Below are 11,919 nucleotides of genomic sequence, written 5' to 3'. Positions count from 1 at the left end.
AATCAATCAACTGAACGCTGCCCTTCTTTACAGCAGCGTTGCGCCTCTGTTGAGTTTCCACACTACTTCAGTATGATGTTTGCGTTTTGTGATTAAAGGTCAGAGGTCGTGTGTGCGGACCTGGAGCTTCTTCTGCTCCATGCTGATCTCGGAGTACTCCTGGGCGGTGGCCAGGGCGGCGGCGAGGGCCTTCTTCCTCTGGCTCTTGGCTCTCTTTGGGACGGATGTGGTGATGGGGATGGGCGTCTGGACAATGTTGATGGGCGAGTTCTCCAGCAGGTTCTCCAGCTGAAAAAGTAACGACACAGGTTGTAAAACACAATGTGGTGTCGTTGTGTCTTTTTGGGCTGCTCCTAATGGCACCCCGTCACACTCACCAGGCCTTTGGGCATCTTGGGCTGGACCGGTTCCGGTTTGTTCCGCACAGGAGCCCCGCCGCTGGCCAGCTCAGGAAACTCATCTTCATCCTGGTGATGGAGACAAAGACACCTTATTAACCCAGAAGCTTCCGGAGTCAAAAACACCTCTGATTGTTCTTCTAAAGCAATCAGCGCTGTGCCCTTGGTACATTCTCCAGCTCTGATACCTCGGTCGGCAGGCTGATTATAAATAGATTCTATTCTCACCTCGAAGTAGAGCGGCTCTGGGGTGAGCTCCGTGCCTGGGATCTGAGGTGCGGGCTGCACTGTGCCCTGCTGCAGCCTCTTTGGTCCGCACACACTCTTGTCTGGGGCAGCTCCCATTGGGGACCCATGACCCTGGTAGCCCACCTGGAGATCCTCACAGAACACACACACACACACACACACACACACACACACACACACACACACACACACACACACACACACACACACACACACACACACACACACACACACACACACACACACACACACACACACACACACACACACACACACACACACACACACACACTTAGACAAGGGAAACCAAACTTGCTGTTGCTGACATGCTCACAACCGTGAGAGAGACAGATCATGGACATACATCACACTTTCTCAAATTTCTTATAGGATTTTTTCATACTGTATTCTGTTGCATACTAGGTACCACTAATACTTAGCATTATATTTAAGGAAGGTCAACATGCCCTAGTTGCAGACCAAAGCAGCGGTGAAATGCAGTGGTCTCTTACTTGGGGGAAGGTCCTCTTCTCCGGGGGCTTGGCTGGTCTGTGGAAGGGGGGGTTTCTGTCTCCCCAAGGCTTCTGGCCAGCCTGAGAGGCCACATTCACCCAGCTCACAGCTGTCAAACAAATACACAGCTTTAGAGTGCGCACGCACAAAACAGAACCTCTATTACAACCAAAACTTCTGTGAAGTCAAAAGCCTTACCCGTCATCACACCAGTTTCAACGGCCTGTGGAGAAAAACACAGAGTGATTCAAATGTGATGATCTACACACATTTTCTATGTCAGAGGACCAAAGAATTCATATTTGATGAGCTTTGTTTGCATTTCTCAATCATATTTCAGAATATGCTGATCTTGGCATATACGGAGCTCATTTGATGAATCAAATAGGGGGGATTAAGAAGCAAGTAAATACAGGTCTCATTTCATTATCGTTTCCCCTTGAGAGGACACATCTCTAGGGCCAGATATTATGGACCACTATGTTCACACTATACTCCAGCCATTGGAACACCTGGGGAAATTGTCCCACAAACTACAAGTATACTGGAGGCCCCTTAGCGTCGTCTGTATGAACCATGTGAGGTCAAGATGTCTGATTAGGATCAAAGGTCAGGGGGGTGTGTATGCGAGTGTGTGAGAATGTGTATGAGTGATCTACTGTGGGCTGCTGTGATGGTGATGGAGGTGAGGGGAGTACCGATGGAGCGGCAGTAGGGGGCTCTCCGGGTCGGGAGGCAGGGAGTAAGGAAGCAGCAGCAGCAGCAGCAGCAGCCTGGTTGTGTTTGGGGCTGCAGTAACCACTGTCACTGTCGATGTCGGCCTCGCTGGCACCCTGCTCGCTGGAGGACTCGGCCGGGTGGGAGGGTCGGCGGCGGCGGGGCTTGCTTTTCCACGACTGCGGGCTGGCACACTCTGGCACATTCCGCCCGCTAGCCTCGCCAGGGAAATCTGCAGAGAAGAGAGAGCATCAGGACATCGTCAGTATCGTTTCCGACCACGCTTCACACAGAGTGGAAGGACTGCATTCTTCCACTCACGTCTCCTCCTCTTAACCACTCTGTCAACAGCAGGAGGACTTTACCAGAACTGCTTGGCACTTCCTTCAAATGACGTGATGCAAAAAACCTTAAGCCTGAAACCAGCTACTTTTCCAAAGCACACCCGGTGGCATATTTCTGTAGAGTGGCATGTGATTGTAGTGACACAGGTTCTACAGGATGCATTGGTGTAGTGTATCATCTCATTATCCGAACCACTGATAAGATCATCATGGACCATGCCTGCAGGAAACCACCTGCCCAATTGTTTATTATTACCAGTAGCAGAAATCTAGAAGTGGCATTTCCAATGTTGCATCACAGTACATCAATACTTTCATATCTCGCGTCAGTTTCTGACACCTCACGCAAGCCTCTAGTGAATCTCAGGGCAGGATGGCCAGAGAGATTTCCTGTGGAACACTATGGGCCTTAGTCATGCAGGCTGGAGTCAGCGGTCTCCTACCTGTCTGCTGCGCTGCGTCCACCAGCAGCACGGTCTTCTGCCTGCCATCCGGGCCTGACACGCCCCCCTCCTTCTGCACAGCCACGTCCCTACGCGGGGGCATTCTCTTCGCTCGCATGGGCTGAAGCATGGGCTGAAGCATGGGCTGAAGCATGGGCTGAAGCATGGGCTGTGGCTGAACACAAAAGAGCAAGCCTGGTGAAGGCACTTGGCCATGTACAGAGCCTCATGCTACTTACTTCTTACACGTGCCATCTCATTTCTAATGCACTGTTGGGTCTTACCTTAGGCGGGGCAGTAGATCGGGTCAAGCCCCTCCCTCTCTGGTTGGCCAGCCCAAACGTCTGGCTGGGGGGCGGGAGGCGCTCACTGCAGTCGGCGGAGACAGGATTGACCACGCCGGGCTGGACCGGGCCTCCATAGGGAGTGGGGAAAGGCTGGTAGAAGCCCATCATCTGAGGGCATGGGGCCTGCATGATCTGGTAGTAGGCGTAATCGTTGGAGACGGGGGGCTGTGGCGAGGACAGGATGGGGTAGGCCAGGTACGGGCCCCCCGCAGGGCTGGGGTTGGGCTGCTGCCAGCGCATGTCACTGCTGTACATGGGGAGCTGCCTGGAAGCACAGGAGAGGGAAGCAGGAGGTCAACGGGCTGAATCAGACGTGTGTGTACACAAATACTTATGACCACACACATATATGAGCTTGAACATATATGAACATTTCTGATCCTAGTGAACCGCAGTTACTCTTCACATTTTTAGGCTCCTGGCCTAGTTTTTCATCAGTGGCAATTCTGTGGCAAACCACCCCTTTAACACTTCCTATAAAAGTTCACATCTTCATATAAAAAAAAAAAAACAGATGACGCACCCATCCTGTCTTCGGAGTAGAATTATCGTTGCATCAGATAATCATTCAAAACTGCATCATGGTCAATGACTTTACACAGTGCTGGCGTTCTGGGCCAGATAACGTGCCACTGCACTGATAAACATCCAGCAGACATGTTCACAGCTAGGGGTCTAAAGTGGGCATTTCCTGGTATTCAAACTGGAGAGGAAGGAAAGGGGAGGGAGGGCGGGCGGGCGGGCGGGCGGGCGGGCGGGCGGATGTGCTCAGGATATAACACATCGCACTGCGAGCTCAGACGACCGCATGACTGTGCTCCTCTCTCCACTGGGGAGCCCAGAGTTCTTGACATAATAAACTACAACAGAAGCCCACAGTTTCCAAGCAAACTATTGGATTCATCTGATGGCAATCTACATTGTGAAAGCTAAAAAAACAAAACAAACGCAATCAAGTTTGTGCTTCGGAGCTCGTGAATGAAAAGGAAATATGTTTACTTATGACTTTCTAGTGGATATAAGAGCTCTCTTGGGAAAGTTAGAGTTTGTTGACGCTGGTGACTGAGCCCTTATAGGAACTGTAAGTTCCTCTGAGGAGATTTGAGTGAGCATGACATCTGTTTTCCTATGGGCTGTCTGCTTTCCATGATCCCACCGGCTTACGTGCAGATGATTTCCCCTCTATGTTTGTCCCCTTACAACCATGTCAAGGCAGAATTAATGCAGAAAAACATAAACACAAAATGAACACAATCTGCTACATACTACAATCAATAATTACAATAATAGCTATAACCCCAACATAAGTGGAGTGCTTGAAACTGAACAGAGTGTTGTTTGTGGCCAGAATGTTAGGCCCACCTATTGGGCTGGTTCTCCTGGACGAAGGGATAGCAGGTGATAAGGTAGCTGGGGATGGGGGTGGGTTCGACCCCACTGCCTCCACCCCCACCCCCTCCACCCTCTCCGGACAAGCTCATGGTGACTAGGGCAGAATCAAGACCTTTCTTCTGAGGGATGAACGGCTCCACTTCGGCAGAAAGCTTCACATCCTGAGGGCAAGAAAGGGTGCAGCACGGTTAATCAATCAGTCTCAATCACAGCCTTCATATTGCTTTAGGTTGCAAGGTCAAAGTCATCCAGATGAAGAAATAGTCATACTAAAAAAAATGTGCCACTCATTGTAGGAGCATTTAAGGCCTTGTTTGCATACAGCCTATTTTTAGCATGTGCCATCAGTTAAGACATAAAAGGTGTGGCAGGTACACAAAAGTGGTTCATGCTGTACAAGAGAGCAAGGTAATGACACAACACTTCAGAAAACATTACAGACAGAGCCTTTTTCCTTTTCAGAGCATCTTACAAGCCACTGGGAACAAAGCAGCCAAGCGAGAAGAGTTCCTTTCAACCTATCACAGGTAAGTGTAAACACTTTGCCAACAGGACTCATTGGAACACCAAACTGCGAGTACGACCCATATACATTTTTCAAGGGAAAAAAGGAACTGCATTAGGTCTCTGGGTTGAGCTGGACCTGAGCTCATGTGTCAACTCCTACTCATCCTGTCCCTTCAGTGCCAATGGCAGAAGTGCTGGCTACCCTGTTGTCCTGGTGACTGAGATTCCACCGCTCACTCACATCACACTATTCCTATTCCAATTCCAAACAGTCGAAGGTAAGAACCTAGAGTCAAGTGTCGGAGCCCTAGATTTCTTTTCACACGGGGATTTCTCACTTTCACAGACGGGGGGGGGGGGGTTGAATAATTGAGCTGAATCTCACTCCCTGGCCCTTTGAGCTAGTCTAAATGAAACAAGAGGAACAGCACACTATTCACATACGCACACGGGTCTAAAACTACAGCTAACTCGGGGTCAATAGGTGTACACAAGAAACAGCAAATGACCACCAGCTGACCTCTTCAAAGCCTGGAGGAGAACTTTGGTCCTCCTGGATACTGCCCTTCTGACACAGCACCCATGACGTACATTAGCGGTCATAAAAACGCGGCAGTCAACAAGCTACTCCACATGTCGCACAGATGAGGCTAATAATTGACCAAGTTACGCAACAGCAGTAGGAAGACCAGACAAAACACCTCCGACCGCGCCTCACGCCATTTACAATCACCAACAAAAACATAGGTCTACTTTTAGACAGTCGCCTAATCAGACAATGACTGGGGAAAACAGAGCAGTAAACCCTAAAGGAAGACAGATACGTGACAGGGGCGTGACGTGATGACTTCAGTGCTTTGATGTTTGCATGATGGCAATCAGTGCGTGGTTCTGCTTCCGTGTTCTGTCATTGCAAAGTTCCGTCAGTGATGACCGTGTCGTCAACAGTAAGATCCCCAGGCACACAGCCTACTGCACTGGAAACTGTGGCTATGTGAAAAGGTTGAATCTGACCATCTAAAGGTCATGAGTAATTCCACACAACACCTGACTTTCTGAAATGTTGTTGTCATTTGCGTCAATGCTACACGTCTCATGGGTTTTATGTTTTTCAAGAGGAGAAAATGTTGGTCGTCTTGATGAATTTCTCCCATACTGCTAAATGACAAATCAATATAGCCTAGTCATCCAATAGTCAACTAATAGCACAAGGAATCTAACATATTTTCCTGCATATAACACCTGGTAAGAACACCAGGTAAGAACACCAGGTAAGAACACCAGGTAAGTACACCTGGTAAGTACACCAGGTAAGTACACCAGGACTTTGATGTAATAATACTGCCCAGACTAATAATGTCAGGAGATTGATACATCCAGAAAGCCATCTACACCAGGTAACATGTCTGAAGTCGGGGCTAACATTCTTGACTAGAAAATATGCACTACACTTAACGTGGAATCATATTTTTTATTTAATTGAGGTCGACAACATGCATAAATTACCACGGTTGAAGCGTAACTCGAGAAATGGATAACTATAGCTGCATTTTGAGTGTACGGTAAATTCGATGGACACACTTTCCCTACATTGTCAGCTAACTACCGGTCTAGTCTACTACTGAGCAGCTGATTAAGTAAGTTCTTCACTACTACATTAATATGGGCAAACCCTTTATTTCATTAGTCTGTATTATTCATTCCATTGGTCTTATTATAGATTTAATGAACCTTCAATTCACTTTGTATCTGACGAGCATTTCACTGGACAATGGGCTAACTGCAGAAACCCGATTTTCATCAACCTGCCCATTCCAGGGTGAAAGGGCAACACAAGGCCTAGACGGGGTCAGACAGACAGTCCCAATGGGCCAGCACTGAAGAGGGTGTGGTGAAACTACAGCAGAGAGAGCAGCAGAGACTCAGCAGATCGTATCAGACAGGATGGTAAGCCACTGAAACAAAGATGCAGGGCTAGCCCACCACTAACACTGCTGATCTGTATCAACCTACAGTTGAGTTGACTGGGTTCAAAATACAAAAGGACGCTTTTTCCAACAGCTACTGTGAATGCATAATGCATCTATAATTCAAACTATATACAGGCAGGCATTGTTCACCAGTGCTATAGTCTGTGGGTAGCACTGTCTCAGTCTTTGGGCCCAACAACCGGACTATGTGCTGTATTCCTGGACTTGCTATATAGCCATGGATCAGATCAAGGCCAACCTGGAGCTGAAAATATGAAATAACCTAAGTAATTCCTTTCCTCTTAGTGAAAATCTATGGCGCTGAGAATGCGAAGGGGACCAACTCACAAAATGCTAAATGCAAATGGACTAAGATAAGATGTTGAGAGGAAACAAAATCTCATCAATCACTAGGAATTGAATGCTTAATTGTTAAAAGCATAGAGCTGGCCTCAGGATTAAGCACAGCGCTAAACTAAGCATTCTAAGGTCGCTAACACAGGGTAAGCTAATTACATAACATACATGGGTGAGGCATGATTAGTGCCAGAGGCCTAATATGTGCTGCAAAAAAAACACTTAGGCCTAGCGTCTCCTCCTAAGGTGTGTGTGTGTGTGTGTGTGTGTGTGTGTGTGTGCTGCGGTGAGGGAGACTGGAAAAAGAAGGCATTCTTCTATTTCAGAAGGAATGAAAAAGAAGAATGCCTTTGATTCGTCCCTATTCTTCATTCAGAGAGAGCGTTAGGCTTTTGATTGTTTGAGGCTGTAATGCAGGGGCAGTCCGTGTCGGGGTGCAAAGGGGTAATTGTCAGGGTGGCACTGAAGTCAGCCCCAGATGTGCATGGGGGGGACAAGCGGAGCAGACACTGATGTGGAGATGAGGGTGGGCGATTTGCCATTTGTCTTTCCAGCCCTTTGTCTCTCCATCATTGTTTCAACTTTCTCAACAGAACAGAGGAGCTCTTGTTCTTGTACAGTATAATGACAGTAGGAATATACAGAGAGGTGGGGCAAGATGAACATGAAGGCAGGCAGAGAGAGAATCGTGGGAAGGGGGGTGTGGGGGGCAGCATGTGCTCTAAATTAGAAAATGATATGGAAGTCACAAACATAGGAATTCAGACCATCTCCAACTCCTAGCACAAGCCCCTGTACACACTTTCAATATGACATAGGAACAAACCAGGACAAAAAAGATCTGAGCCAGCTCCAAGTTTCAAAATAGAAATACATCAAGATAGATGAGGATGCATTGTAGACAATCACTGAATAATAGCTTATTTGCTGTATTCAACGCCTAATGATAATTGCTGCTGTAAATCATACTTTGATCCACAACACTGCTTGTAAATCTTGTAAATCAAGTCTTCTAGACTTACAGGAATGAAGAAATTGGCTATTAATGTTGATGCTACTACAGCCTGTTCGAATCAGTGTTCAAGTTTGATAGCAGAAATAACATGGCATCCTATGTACTTACAACATAACCAACTGCACAGCAGGAACAATTTCGCACGACACTCTCTTAACTGTAAGGAGCCTTCCACTATAAATCATGACATAATGAAGACTCCCAATTGAATGCCATTCAACCCATACAATACGTATCGCACGAAGCTATGTGAATATGTTTCTGACGGTTTCTGCCTATTCTGCAATTTAGCTGAATAGGCACTGGCTGTCATAACCACAGATCAAAGGGATTATAAATGGCATGATGGGTAATATGAACAAAATGTCTTGACACACAATCATATGCATTATAACTTCATCAGAAATATCGCTGTCCTAGTGGAGTCGCCGAGTTAACCACAGGAAGCTGTGGGTAACGCCAAAACACAGAATGTCACTTTACCATCATATAGCTAAGTTACGTTAATGTTACTGTTCACCATGAGACAGATCTCTCGGTTCGTCGGTAAATTAGCACGATACCATTTATTTTTCCAAGACAAACTGCTAGCCACTCAGAAGTGAACACTGTATCGCTAGCTAATGTTATTCACCTTAATTGTACAAAGGGAGTTACAGACGGTATACATACCTGGTAATAGTTGTTCTCACCAGTTGAATTACACTGAAACTGCATAATACATCAAGTAAGGAAAATACTATCGTGTCTGACGACAGCTAGCGAACCAACTTTATCCCAAGCTCAACACCACTGTTTCAATTTGAGAGGGCATAACGTTACCTATACAAAACTTAGCTGGCTAACTAGGAAACATTAGCTTTCAAACATTGCTAGCAATGTAGTTGGTCCAGCTAGACAACTGTATAGAACATATTTAACAAATGTTTCGTCTAATTAACTAGAATATCACAACTGGAATTTAACACAATTTTGGAAAAGCTTACATGGAAACACTACTAAATTCAGAAATAGCCCATCAGACGCATCAGTGACAGAAGCTAGTTTGCTAGCGTTAGCTGGTGGGTTTGCTATTCCATAGCGAATGTTACGTTGCAGGATATAATCTCTTTTGCAGTACAGTTAACAAGGCAAGATCATGTAAACAGCTCATACAACTAACATTAGTTTGCCGTTATCGTTTCAGACATAGTTAAACAACCAAATGGCTTTTGACAATCAACAACAGCTAATACCTACTGACGTTTACCGCAGAAGGGATCTTACGTTACTTGTAGCTAGCTAGCTAACCATAGCTTCTTCGGCAAGAAAAAGGCATCCACTTATGCACCCTAGCAAAAAAATTAAATTTACCTTGCTGTCACTTGTGTCCATGTCGGTCACCGAAACTGTGATGGACCCACATTGATTATGTTGTGGATGTCAGGATGTCTTTGCAGTTAATTTCATCATTGTTTATACTGGGCTACTAAGGGAAAACACACCCCGTCGGCGAAGTAGTAAATGTTGAAGCATCACTGTTGCTAGCTGCTCTTCATTGGACCGTCGCAGCAAAACGTAAAGTGGGAGTCATCTGGTACGGAAGCCGTGCAAGGTCAACTGCTCTGACTAGTAGGCCAACCACATCAGTACTCTTATTAGCCTATATAATATAATTAATTGCGGTAAACAGGCTCGGACTGGACTGGCCGTCGGGAAGTTCGGGAAGCCGGTGTTTTTTGTTGTTGTTTTTGTTTTCATTTTCCTTTCCCAACCCCTTAGAAATTATATAGCCTATACAGATATTTAATAAGTCATCTGAGCTGCAGGGCCACATTTGGTGCTACCTTTAATTCCAATGAGGGGTTTGCCATCAACCAAAACAGAGAGGAAACCCGCGGCCGGCAGTGCAGAAAAGGAGCGGCAGAAATTGAAAGAAGTGTGCAAAAATACCTGATGCAGTCTGCTGCATGTGATGAGAAGAGTACCGAAAAGGTAGTAGAATCTGAGAAGTAGTATGTGGTTATAAGTAAATTGACTCACTTCACTGTCCTGACTGCTTCCATTAAAAAAAAAGGTTCAGGACTGAAACATATTTATGAAAGAAGACTGTTTTGCCACAATCTGCTTTGACAAACTGGTCAGACCAGAACTTTCCAAATGTTTAGCAGTTTCTCTGAGACATTGCTCAACACTCTGAAATGCAGTTATTCAGGAACTTCAGCATCTTCAAACATCTTAAGGCAGTAGCCTACTTACCATGACTTTCCAGTCAGTGATACCAGAAATGAACAGCATTGGTTTATTTCAGTTACCAATTTTTAGCCCTCACTGACTGATGTCAATCTGGTAGGCTATATGACTGTTAGCCTTTCCAAGAAAAGAGAATGAGATTGTTGACCGTTTCACGTCCCTGTAAAACAAAACAAGTTTAATAATAAAGAAGTTCATTGGTCTACAGGACAGATGAAGCATATAGCCTACAGCAATGCTGACAATAATCATGAAGTCTAAAATCAAGACAGACTCTGTACAGACACAGCACAGTCCATTTCAAAGTGGAGCTGTCTTGTTTCTGCTCGACCTCTTGTGAAGTTTCCAGTAAATATACTTGGATGTAGAAATGTGCAAGGTGATTCACAGAACTATAGTGCAAAGCAATCATATGTTTCAGTGTGCAGGCTAGGTTTTCACTAACAAGCTAGAGCTGCAACATGTTTTTCAAAGTGAGTTATTGCAGATCATTTAGGAACATGGCAATTTTCTTGCTGAATTTGTGACCAAAACTCCACCACAACTTACAGGATATACGTGTATTATATAAATGATTTCCTCACCTACAAACGGACTGTGTGCAAGAACAGAAATCACACACGCAAATATTGAAAAAAGCAACTCTGGTGTGCAGATGAGCCATTATGTTGTGTGATTTGTTCTCAGGATGTATTTCCTTTAGACTCAGTGATGTAATTATTCTGGTACTCTCTGGGAAAATAAACATTATTTTTTACACAAATCCATACATTGTAGTGTCCTCAAAACATCACCAAAATATTGGCAAGATGAAGCAAAACAAACTATTCATTAATTAAAATGGGGCGTGGGTTTTGGCCATTATTTACAGTGACACAGTCTACTTTTGCATGCAAGGAAACCCACAATATTTTTTTTGGTCAGTTTTTCTATTCTTTTTGTAAGTGCATCAGTGATCCAGAACATAGCGAAGGAAACGGAGAGCAAAAGGCTATGGTCTTTGGGTAGCACAGACTACAAACAAGAGGATATCCATCTGACAAAAAACGCTCACTTCCTGATATATCAGTGTGAACGGAAACATGCAGGGCTTATAAGGCTTGCCATTGCAAGTTTTTTGCTTGTCAGGGTAGTAATAAACCATATACCCTTATGTAATGTCAAACGTTGTTGAAACTTAAACAGGTGTGTGAGAACCAACATCACAAATTAGGTTAATCTGACTGAGCAAAGGAGGTATTCCCAAGAAAACCTTTAGCAATGTTTGAATATCATTGTATTCAACATGCATGTCATGTTGGAGGTTGAGTATTCTGTGGAAGCATAATCTGCATGTGTAGAATCAACTGAAAGCCATTGTGTGTGGTTCAAAACAGGATCTTCATCAAATGCTCTCTGATGCAGTAAAGTGTCTCGTAGCCTCAAAAAAGGTTTG

The 11,919-nt window shown here is 45.2% G+C and overlaps 1 protein-coding gene across 4 annotated transcripts; it reads right to left on the bottom strand.

Annotated features, from left to right (window-relative positions):
* Window positions 1-9: 9 nt before the first annotated feature.
* LOC122132078 (selenocysteine insertion sequence-binding protein 2-like) lies at window positions 10-9,840 on the bottom strand. 4 transcript variants are annotated; one of them, XM_042706842.1, is made up of 11 exons: window positions 9,606-9,840; window positions 8,925-8,963; window positions 4,374-4,564; window positions 2,949-3,276; window positions 2,665-2,839; window positions 1,859-2,109; window positions 1,359-1,383; window positions 1,160-1,269; window positions 627-779; window positions 378-467; window positions 10-288 (listed from the first exon to the last, which is right to left on the bottom strand). In XM_042706842.1, the coding sequence occupies exons 1-11, from the start codon at window positions 9,624-9,626 to the stop codon at window positions 100-102; spliced, it is 1,572 nt and encodes a 523-aa protein (XP_042562776.1). In that variant the 5' UTR covers window positions 9,627-9,840; the 3' UTR covers window positions 10-99. The 4 variants fall into 4 exon arrangements, with proteins under 4 accessions (XP_042562776.1, XP_042562778.1, XP_042562779.1 ...); XM_042706845.1 differs by having other exon boundaries at window positions 11-288; window positions 9,492-9,836; XM_042706843.1 differs by having other exon boundaries at window positions 11-288; window positions 627-770; window positions 9,606-9,836.
* Window positions 9,841-11,919: the final 2,079 nt, after the last annotated feature.

This window comes from Clupea harengus, unplaced genomic scaffold (genome assembly GCF_900700415.2).
Source record: "Clupea harengus unplaced genomic scaffold, Ch_v2.0.2, whole genome shotgun sequence".
Lineage (NCBI taxonomy): Eukaryota > Metazoa > Chordata > Actinopteri > Clupeiformes > Clupeidae > Clupea > Clupea harengus.
This window is presented reverse-complemented; position numbering and strand designations above follow the sequence as displayed.

What these genes read in the sequence shown, in the direction of transcription:
- LOC122132078 (XM_042706842.1), bottom strand. Translation starts at nt 9,626, where the DNA reads ATGGACACAAGTGACAGCAAG. An exon ending in CAGGAGAACCAGCCCAATAG is followed by an intron (nt 3,277 to 4,373) that starts GTGGGCCTAACA and finishes CTGTGCTTCCAG; the next exon opens with GCAGCTCCCCATGTACAGCA. An exon ending in CCAAGATGCCCAAAGGCCTG is followed by an intron (nt 289 to 377) that starts GTGAGTGTGACG and finishes TTACTTTTTCAG; the next exon opens with CTGGAGAACCTGCTGGAGAA.